We start from the raw sequence: 10,815 nt of genomic DNA on the forward strand, positions 1-10,815 counted from the left end.
AAAATTTTTGTTTTAGAATTTGATGAAACTTGGTGGATGGGGTTATTTTGATCCAAAAAGTATAAAAATCCGATTAATTTAACGATTGGAAGCATAGTTTCTGAGATATCCCAATATTTGGATCGATTTTAGTCCGTATCTCAAAAACTATTAGACCAGTCGTCAAATGCACCTGATTTTTGTAATTTTTGGGTCAAAATTACCTTATAAACTAATTTTTATCGAAATTGGAGACCAAAAAATTTTTTCGATTTTTTGCAATTTTTTTTAAAGGGTACCCCTTTGAAAAAATCGAAAAAAACGCAAAAAAATTTTTGTTTTGGAATTTGATGAAACTCGGTGAATGTCAGCGAGTATCATGGGCAAAACTTCATTTTCAAAAAAAATAAAATCCATAAAATTGTGAACAAAAGGGTGGATAACGTGATAACGAAGTCTAAAGGAGCCCAGCAAAGCGGGCAGGTAGCTGCTAGTATTTAATAATGAAGAAAGGAGAAGTTTCTTTCTCGCTATGCATCCAATCTTTTAATGCAAATATATATTGTTGATAATCAATTTTCCGTGTTACCTTGGTTTCCATATAATAAATTCCTATACACGTCAAAATATAGGGTAACAGACCATTTCGCTATTAACATAGTGGTTCACTCTTCAACAATTAACAGTGAAATTAAATTTAAAAGTTAAAAACAAACTTTAAAAATGTCTACCACAAAAGTAGGAGTGCGAAAATATATGAAACATCGTCCGAATGACTATCTTTACGGTAAGTAGACACTTTCAAATGTAAATAATTCAGAGAAAAACTTATATAAAAATTAATTTACGGATTTTAGACCCGGTGTATACGGTTTCAAGCCGTCGTGATTTTGAAAAAACTGCAATTAAAAATATAATTAATTGTATGGAAGCGGTAAGAGTTGCATATATACTTAAAATATTATCATAAAGTTTAGCCCAAAAATCATGAATAGCAGAAAAAGTGTGGATTGAAACTTTCCACTATCGAGTCGAAAAGTTCTTTGAGAATTTATCCCTAAATAAGATAATATAGGGTTAAGTAGCAAAATTTAAATAAAATAAAAAAGTTATAGAAAAAGGGGATCTCAAATAGGTCCCTAGTAATTCGACAAAGATATCCTCTGTGCCCTCCTTGTGAACAACCTGTTGTTCGAATGCGAAACGTTCTTGGATAAGAGGTGCAAAAATAGCAATAATCTGTCTAAAGTGTACGGTTACTGAGATGTAGATCAAAACGGTTTTCCTTAAAATGGATTTATTTTGGCCCTCTTTTTTGCATTCAGTACATGATATTGATTTTGTACTTGCTTTGCTTTTACTTTTGCCTTGATTGGGCCTTGATTTTGGACGCTCAGAAGAAACGAAATTTTGGACTGTTAATTTTCATTGCTTTTGTCGTGTAATTTTCATCATTTTTAATGTTCAAGGTTTTTGGGTCGTTATTCGATTATTATCCCCATCAGGACAATAAAAATAACCTCTAGTATGTGTATCATCTAGTATAATTTTTTAATTATACAAACATAATTACTTTTAGAGAGTACGTCCACATTTTTTATCAATGTTCAGTGAACTAATTCAATATCCAAATGCAGATTTAGCACTGATAAAAGGTAGTGATCATATTCCGTGTTTTATGGAACAAAAATGGGATGAAAGTAAACGATCCAAATTTGAATATAAAAAAAATGAAATAGATATTCGTGGAAAATCCATGACGTTATTTTTAGCTCGGTAATAAATTTTCTCATTTAATTTATGCATTTTTTTGATTAAAAATAATTTTGTATAATTTTTAAAGTCCAGCACCGTTAACGAAATCTTTCCCAGAAAATTATCAATATGTGTCAGTACCTGCCGTGAAAGCAAAATCAAAAAGGATTGCAAAAGAACCTGAAAATGTTTCATTAACTATTCATAAAGAAGAATCTGAACATGATACTCTTAAAATAGAATTGCCTAAATTAAAAATGAAAGCTACACAAACTCTTTATCGAGAATCATCTGCACAAACTTCCCCATGGCAGCCACCATATAAAATAATGCAAACAAATGAAGAGGGTCAGCTTCCAGAACTATTGACTTTAGGGGCATTGGCTTGGGGTAAGTTATATCTATGAATTAATTGTTTAAAATAAAATATTTTCAAAATGTATATTGATGCTGCCTTACTAGATGTTTTATAGAATTACTTTTGTTTTTTGATTTTTGAAGATGTTGGATTACCAGCTGGAGTTTACGAATGTAAAATGATTGAACGAGCTCGTATGAGACGTGCATGGGAAAGGAGTCTCATCCCAGTTAAAGATAAAGAAGCTTTAGATAAGCTAGTTGACGCATTGGAGAAAATCGAGCGTTCTGAATGGGCATTTCGTGAAAAAGTATGTATTTATGAAGAAATTTTTACTCTGAGTACAATTATTTCAACTTGGGAAAAAACAAAATTATGGACGGCTTCATTTTTGAGATAAAATTACTCAAAGTTAGTTAAATCTATTATATAACAGAGTCAATTACATTTAGAGTAGTGTAAGTGAGATATCCGTTCTATACAGAATCATAGATGTTTATTATCATGCTATAAGCATACAGAATACTTGATTTTTGTACAGTAGAGTTAAAAGCATGTTAAAAGTAAAAGTTCTGTTGAAGTAATAAACAACATTTTTACAATATTGTATGGAGATAACAGCCTTAGTTATCAAAATTTGTTAATTCAGATTTTGTGATCTAATAATTATTAACACTTTCAGGAATTAAATAGAATAAGCCGTGTACGAATGGATTTAATGATACAAGCTTTGGAAACGACTTGCACAAAACTTTCTGAACGATCAATGATAAAAATAAAAAACTATTGGACATGGAAACAAAATGAGAAAATGAAAAAATTGTGTCAATTAAAATTAAAAAGCACTCGAGGTAAGCTTGCCAGGTCCGTAACTAGGGCGTGGCAAAGGAGGCACCCACCACCGGCGCATTAGGAAAAGAGGTGCAAAACAAAACGTATGTTTTATACGCTAAAAAAATGTTAGAAAAGAATCATGTAAAAGGCGCTCATTAATTTACATAAAGTCATAAAGTTAAAAAATTTGATGTGCTTAATAAAGTTCTTATGTGCTTAATTCCGGGACCAGGGCTCCACATTCATGAAATCTATTAGAGCTAGATTAATTTTAATCACAAATATGAAAAGAATGGCCCAAATTTAGTAAGATTACATACTTCGTTTATCAAAATTGGATAAAATTTGGATGTGATAGAGCAAAATTAAATTTTTTGGATCCTGATGACGTCATAAAGTTAAAAAATTCGATTTTTTTGATAACACAGGCAAATTTGATCCGATCTTATTGGAATTTTTTTTGAAATCCACTAATTTTGGGCCGTTCTTTTCAGCTGTGATGTCAATTTTTCGCTAGCTATCACCTTTGGCTTATTTCCGGGACCAGGACTCCACATTCTTGAAAACTATTAGAGCTAGGTTAATTTTGATCACAAATATGAAAAGTATGACCCAAATTTAGTAGGATTACATACTTCGTTTGTCAAAATTGGATAAAATTTGGATGTGATAGAGCAAAATAAAATTTTTTGGATTTTGATGACGTCATAAAGTTCAAAAATTCGATTTTGTTGATAACACAGGCAAATTTGATCCGATCTTATTGGAATTTTTTTTGAAACCCACTTATTTTGGGCCATTCTTTTCAGCTGTGATATCAATTTTTCGCTAGCTATCACCTTTGTGCTTAATTCCGGGACCAGGACTCCACATTCATGAAATCTATTAGAGCTAGGTTAATTTTGATCACAAATATGAAAAGTATGACCCAAATTTAGTAGGATTACATATTTCGTTTATCAAAATTGGATAAAATTTGGATGTGATAGAGCAAAATTAAATTTTTTGGATTTTGATGACGTCATAAAGTTCAAAAATTCGATTTTGTTGATAACACAGGCAAATTTGATCCGATCATATTGGAATTTTTTTTGAAACCCACTTATTTTGGGCCATTCTTTTCAGCTGTGATATCAATTTTTCGCTAGCTATCACCTTTGTGCTTAATTCCGGGACCAGGACTCCACATTCATGAAATCTATTAGAGCTAGGTTAATTTTGATCACAAATATGAAAAGTATGACCCAAATTTAGTAGGATTACATACTTCGTTTGTCAAAATTGGATAAAATTTGGATGTGATAGAGCAAAATAAAATTTTTTGGATTTTGATGACGTCATAAAGTTCAAAAATTCGATTTTGTTGATAACACAGGCAAATTTGATCCGATCTTATTGGAATTTTTTTTGAAACCCACTTATTTTGGGCCATTCTTTTCAGCTGTGATATCAATTTTTCGCTAGCTATCACCTTTGTGCTTAATTCCGGGACCAGGACTCCACATTCATGAAATCTATTAGAGCTAGGTTAATTTTGATCACAAATATGAAAAGTATGACCCAAATTTAGTAGGATTACATATTTCGTTTATCAAAATTGGATAAAATTTGGATGTGATAGAGCAAAATTAAATTTTTTGGATTTTGATGACGTCATAAAGTTCAAAAATTCGATTTTGTTGATAACACAGGCAAATTTGATCCGATCTTATTGGAATTTCTTTTGAAACCCACTAATTTTGGGCCATTCTTTTTTCCTAAATTACCTAATCTATCATTTGAATAAATTTAAAAAGTTTTTCAATTAAATGTACAGACCTTTTAAGGTAAAATGGCACAATTATGGCATCTCTCCCCCATTTTGCCTTTACTCTTATGTTAAATACTATCAGTATACGAATTTCAAAATCATTAGAGCCGATCCCATATATATATAAGGCGCAACTTAAATACTTGCCACCGGCGCTATGTACCCTCGTTACAGCCTTGAAGCTTACACAAGCCATACTGGTTTTACCAAATAAAACCTAAGTAGCAATATTGTATATTTATTTATTTATTTGTTTGTAAATAGAATTGCGAAAATTAGAAATGAAGCATAAAAAATTATCCACCAAATATAAATCAAGAAGCATTGTGGATGAGTATTTGTCCTACAGTTCAGAATTATATGCACCATTAGACAGACATGGAGAAGATCCAAAACAATCACACTTCTGTTGTTGTAGTGATGAATTTGTCCCAGAATTTAAAAGTAAGCTCTCAAATTAACAAAGAAAAAAATATCGACGTAATAAGTTATATCTAAAAATTGTATTATTTAAAAAAAATTTCTTTGTTAGATATTGAAAAGTTAGACGTCGTTCCATCATGGTTAAATAATTATGAAAAGCATGATCCAGAAAATTTATGGCGAAAAAAAGATAAAAAACGCAAAATATGTGTACGTGCAACAAAATGGACAGTAGAAAATTTGGGAAAATTGCAACAAATGATGACAGGTTGAAATAAACTCTTGAATAAAGTTCTTAAAACTATTATATTATTGAATTAATTAAATCTTTTTTGAAGATGCACGTTTAAGACCCAAAAAACGTTATTCATCAGCTACTTCAAAATTATTACAATATATCGAACAGAAAAAGACACCACCTCCAACACCAACAACTGAGAGTATTCCTGACAGTGACGAAGCCATTTATCAAGCTACATTATTTTTACAAAAAGTTATTCAAGGACGAGCAGTTCAATCGATTGTGAGTACTTATATTTAAAAAAATACACCATACGTATTCGAAAGCTCAAATCGTAACTGTATTTTACGAAAGAAAATTAAATTTACCATATGTAATCCTGAAGATTTTTTAATGAAAATATAATTCTAAACGTTTTTCCTTACACTTATAAATACATTGAAAATCTTTTTAATAAATAAACTATTTTACGTAGATTTATGAAGGTAGAGACCGAAATCATGAATTGATTGAAGAGATTAAAACAACGCATGCACTTTTAGACGCTGATATGAATATGAAAAATTTGGAACGTGTTAATATTTTAGTACAACAACGTGCTAGAAAAATTCAAACCCGAAGCGTATATATTTATTTTACAAATTTTTTGATTTTATCTCTAAGAAATTACATAGTATTTTCAGAAATAACATAAGATTAATCGTTTTTATAGTTACAAAAAATAGATGAAGTAATCCAAACCTTAGAAGGTAATACAGTTGGCTCCATGTTAGATTATTTGAATAAGGAACTGCTACGATTGCAAGATGAACGTAAAGCTCATGCTTTTGCATTGCTCGCACAACGTGAACGTTGGAAACGCGAAGCAGCTGAAGGTGGGCGAAGGCAAAAGGAAGAAAGGCGCAGGCGAGAGCATGATGAAATGTTTAAGCAGGTTATTTCACTTAGCAGGGAAACAAGTCTTAATGTACCATAATTCAGTTATTAAGTTAATTATGTTTTATATTTGTACCTTAGATTGTTAAAATTCATCAAGAAACCGTTGACTTATATTTGGAAGATATTATAATGAAAGGATTAGACAACCAAGCAGAGGCAGATGCTAAAGCGTATATTAAAGAAGTTGCGGACATGATTGATAAAGCTACTGAATGTGCAGTAAAGTGAGTGTAGTAAATAAATCTGTTCACAGTACAAATCTATTAGCTAATTTTTCCTTCTTTAAAAGCAGGAAAGTATTTTATTTCCGAAGTTACACAAATTTAAATAATTCTTCCCTTTCTAATTATAGAGTAAATCGAAATTTTGAAATGAGATCCATTAAATTTTCTAACACTAAAACCAATAATTATGGATTTTAGGGATAGTGATTATTTACAACAGGAGGAAATAGCTGCAGATTTAATACATAATTTTGTAATACCCGAAGTGGAAAAACAAATGGTACGAGAAAACTTACGAAAAAAACAAGAAAAATACCTATTAGCAGCTCATGAAACTATTTATAGTGAAATAAGTACTGTGGCTAATACAAAACAAGAACAACTTGAGCAAGAACATCAACAGGAGTTAAAACGTCAACAGGAGTTGCAAGAACAACATACTAGAGAAATGATAGCAATTCAAGAGGAAGTTGTCAGTAAGTTTTGGCTTTTCTTAGAATTAAGTCTATGTTTATCTGTTGTAATTTTATCCTACTGCTATTAATTTTCGAAGTTTCGGGTCATATAATACTATCATTTCAATCGAACCATATTTCTCTCTGCTAATTTTCTAAAGCCAACGAACAAACCTTGCGAAAAACTGTATATAATTTATTTATAAAAATTTTTGTTTAGACAATATTATCAAATCATTTGATGAAGCACTTACACAAGCAGAACACAATTACGATGAGGTTGAAGAATCTTTTCACATTTCTTTGGAAGATGAGTCAGAAGAAAATGAATCAGTTGAAGTCTCATTAATAGAAGATGAAATTGGTGAAAATGGTTCTATTTAAATGAATATTTTTTGCAAAAATATATTTTATAATGTAGTGAAATATGACATTATTGTCTTAGAAATCTATAAATTTTATTGTCAAGCATATAACTTACATTTTTTATTCAATAAATATTATATCTTTTTGCTTATTAAATTAAATTTCATTTTGTGTAACAGTTAAAGTTAATTTTAATACCCAACACCATTCCAAACTTCGTAAGGCATTTGCTGGTAAAATTATTTCGACTGCAGTTCCATTTTTGTTCTTCCACTATAAAAAAAATTATTTTTTGATTTTGAGCAAAACCGGTTTGTAAGGTTCCCCCCGCAGAGGAAATTACAATCTTATAAATATTTGTTTATGTCTTTGGCGAGATTTTTGTGCATTGAGCCAAGTTTGCAAATCAAGATCTAGTCTTGCAAATAAAAGATGAGGTGTTAGCTTTATTTATGGTTTGAACTCATTCGCATTTACATTACTTGAATTTACTATTTTGGGGGAAGAAAATATTTTATGTTCAAGTTTTCTTACCTTTAAGGTAACATTTTCGTAGCCTAATAAAGTAATTCTCGTATGTTTAGTAAATAACTCGTCTGTATAGCTAATTAACAATTTATTTTCAATATCATCTGGCCATTCACAGAACATTGCATACACCGGTTTATCATCTAAATCGGTTCGTGTGGTATACCAAACATCACCATTTATCGTATCGTTTTGTTTAATCCATATAGAACTATTATAAATCGCTTCACCATTTATGTTTAACCATTTACCTATATTTTGTAAACGCTCTTGTAATATTGGTATAATTGTTCCCTCTTTTGTAGGCCCTACATTTATTAATAGATTACCTAAAAATGAAATTTGGATATATAATTCCTTAAAAGATATTACGTTAATTATTAAAATTACCGCCTAAACTAATTGTTTCAATTAATATTTGTAATATTTCTTTTATTGAACGATAATCAGTTGCTAATGATTCACGACGATATCCAAATGCTAAAGTTTTATCTGTGGTAATTGCACTTTCCCACTTTTTCTTTTGTAACTCTCCTGGAAGATCAAAATATTTTCTTAAAATACTATTACAAGACAAAGCTGGCCAGATTTTATGGAACATTTTTACGGATTTGTGTGATACCGGTAGATTTGATAGCATGTAATGACATGGAGATATTCTTGGGCATTAAAAAAAAGGCGAAGTTATCTGGAATGGTAAAAATATATCAGAAACAAGTATTATTAAGAATCCAAGTGTACTTTTTGAAAGTGCAAGCTAGATTCTTCAATGGATAGTTCAAAGCCAGATATGCAATGTTGTAGCAATCTTTATAGGTCACGTATTTCAAGACCATTACAAGACACTGAACGCTTTGGTCTGACACTTCATCAAGACTGTTTAAGAAGTTGCCACAATAAGGAGGAAAAGTAAATGTTGAATCACCTTTAATGTAACCATTTAGTCCTTGCCATATTGGATCGCTATTATTTGACAGCTCCTCTAATTTGAAATACTTAGACGCTTATAAGTATATATATGGTTTATTTGTGGCTTTAAATGGGCCTACCACCCTCATAGATACGGACCTTACAGTTAAAAGTTCAAAATTGTTTTTATGGAGCAAAGATTCGAATTTTTAGAGAATTTTGTTTACCAATTATCCATAATATATTTTAATGGCTATTTGGCATATCTAAAAGCTTTTATGAATTTTTGAAACAATTGACTTAGTAACCGAAATAGATTAAAACACTCAAGATAATAACAAAATTTTTCCGAATGGTAACAATAAACAAATCAAACCTGGTTTATAATTATCAACACAAGTGATAAAATCACCATGTTTACATCGTGCTGATATACTCCAACGATCATTAACCACCACAGTATCTTTAACAGGACTGTCGTTATACAGCCATGCTAAAAAATCTGGTCCTTTCCAATATTCTTCGGTAGCTTCAATAACACCATCTGACCATATAACATCGGGCAGATACTTTTCTGTGATTTCACGCAATTCTGGTAGAGTTTTATTGTACACAAAATAATTGGTTTGAAAATCATTACTTTTATCTTCTAAATATAATGGATGGTACCATTCTTTCATCGAATAATACAAACCAAATTTGATATTCGATTCTGCTCGAACAGCAGTTGCTAACTCACCTAAAAGAACAGCTTATTGATGAAAATGAGTATGTGATTAGATGAAAATTAGTACCAACTAAATCTTTTCCTGGTCCAATATCTCTTGAATTCCAACCAAAAGTATGACTTGAAGGCCATAGTGTATACCCTTCATGATGTTTTGATGTTAAAACAACATATCTGTAAAAAATGTGGCCAAATTTAAAAGCTGTAAAAAATTTTACGATTAATATTTATCATACTTTGCTCCAGAATCCACAAATAATTTAACCCACTCTTTTGGGTTGAAAAATTCACCAGTAAAATCAGCTGCAAAGTTCTGATATGTGAAATCTGGTGGATAATTTCGGCTCATAAATTCTATATAGCTGGATGCATTTTCATCTATAAATAAAAGTAACTTAGATTAGACCATCTCTGTTATGCAATTCGAATAACAAATAATAAGCTGCCTTATTATTGAAATCGAGCAAAAAAAAATGTGATAAAAAATAATAGATATTTACTTTTCCAAAAGTACCAAAACCATTCGTTACCAAAACTTGGTACTGAAAATACACCCCAATGAATAAATATTCCAATTTTTGCTTGATCATACCATTTGGGTATTGGTCGTGTGTCCAAACTATCCCAATCTGGTTCATAGCGTTTATTAAACACAAGACTTTTTGGAATTAACAAATAAATGAATATTATTTTTATAATCATTGTTTCAGTTCTTAGAACATATTTCTATTTTAATTAAAATTTATTAATCAAATCTCTGTTTTAATTATATAGTGAAGTTCAAAAAAATCACTATAGTTGAGGAGAGTAGGGATTAAAATTAAATTCACCTAGGCGTCATTTTAAACAATATGTTGCGATATGGTTTATCAATCTTTGATTACCTATCTCAAAAATCTTTCAATTCGCAATGAACTTATACCTACGTTACTTCGGTAGCATTAGTAAAATTGAGTGCTTATTCCAAGAAACGGTAATAAAATAGATCAAAAGACAGTACAGTGGTTTCAATTGCAAACATTTCTGAAATTATGAACTCTGATACCTCTTGATGCGAATAACAGCAAAAGCTTTTGAGATATAGTTGGTGTAATATTCACCCGGGAAGGAAGTCGCAAAAAAAAACTGTTCATTCTGTACATAAAGACTTTTCCAAAGAAACCCAACATAATGTAGTGTGATGAAACTTTTTCTCAATTATAGAATTGTGTGTTGTACTTTTTTGGATAAATCTTTAAAATAAGCAATTTTTTCCATGATACTCGTT

General features: G+C 30.4%; 2 protein-coding genes across 2 annotated transcripts; one reads left to right on the forward strand and one right to left on the reverse strand.

The window, feature by feature from the left end:
- Window positions 1-702: 702 nt before the first annotated feature.
- Window positions 703-7,402, forward strand: LOC123291585 (cilia- and flagella-associated protein 91-like). Its single transcript, XM_044871920.1, has 13 exons — window positions 703-766; window positions 837-913; window positions 1,559-1,755; window positions 1,823-2,124; window positions 2,236-2,402; window positions 2,775-2,943; window positions 5,001-5,180; window positions 5,269-5,427; window positions 5,498-5,682; window positions 6,113-6,334; window positions 6,418-6,563; window positions 6,762-7,039; window positions 7,239-7,402. Exons 1-13 carry the CDS (start codon window positions 703-705, stop codon window positions 7,400-7,402), a joined length of 2,310 nt encoding a protein of 769 aa, XP_044727855.1.
- Window positions 7,403-7,540: 138 nt separating this feature from the next.
- Window positions 7,541-10,266, reverse strand: LOC123292372 (putative alpha-L-fucosidase). Its single transcript, XM_044873003.1, has 7 exons — window positions 10,049-10,266; window positions 9,785-9,926; window positions 9,616-9,722; window positions 9,198-9,560; window positions 8,303-8,446; window positions 7,919-8,241; window positions 7,541-7,657 (listed from the first exon to the last, which is right to left on the reverse strand). Exons 1-7 carry the CDS (start codon window positions 10,248-10,250, stop codon window positions 7,541-7,543), a joined length of 1,398 nt encoding a protein of 465 aa, XP_044728938.1. The 5' UTR covers window positions 10,251-10,266.
- Window positions 10,267-10,815: the final 549 nt, after the last annotated feature.

This window comes from Chrysoperla carnea, chromosome 2 (assembly GCF_905475395.1).
Source record: "Chrysoperla carnea chromosome 2, inChrCarn1.1, whole genome shotgun sequence".
Classification (NCBI taxonomy): Eukaryota; Metazoa; Arthropoda; class Insecta; order Neuroptera; family Chrysopidae; genus Chrysoperla; species Chrysoperla carnea.

Bases quoted from the DNA above. Each gene is read 5' to 3' on its own strand.
- LOC123292372 (XM_044873003.1), bottom strand. From the start codon at position 10,250: ATGATTATAAAAATAATATTCATTTATTTGTTAATTCCAAAAAGTCTT. The intron at 9,723-9,784 runs GTATGATAAATA...CATTTTTTACAG, and splicing joins TTTGTGGATTCTGGAGCAAA to ATATGTTGTTTTAACATCAA. The intron at 8,242-8,302 runs GTAATTTTAATA...TTTCATTTTTAG, and splicing joins TGAAACAATTAGTTTAGGCG to GTAATCTATTAATAAATGTA.
- LOC123291585 (XM_044871920.1), top strand. From the start codon at position 703: ATGTCTACCACAAAAGTAGGAGTGCGAAAATATATGAAACATCGTCCG. The intron at 5,181-5,268 runs GTAAGCTCTCAA...TTTCTTTGTTAG, and splicing joins ATTTGTCCCAGAATTTAAAA to ATATTGAAAAGTTAGACGTC. The intron at 7,040-7,238 runs GTAAGTTTTGGC...ATTTTTGTTTAG, and splicing joins AATTCAAGAGGAAGTTGTCA to ACAATATTATCAAATCATTT.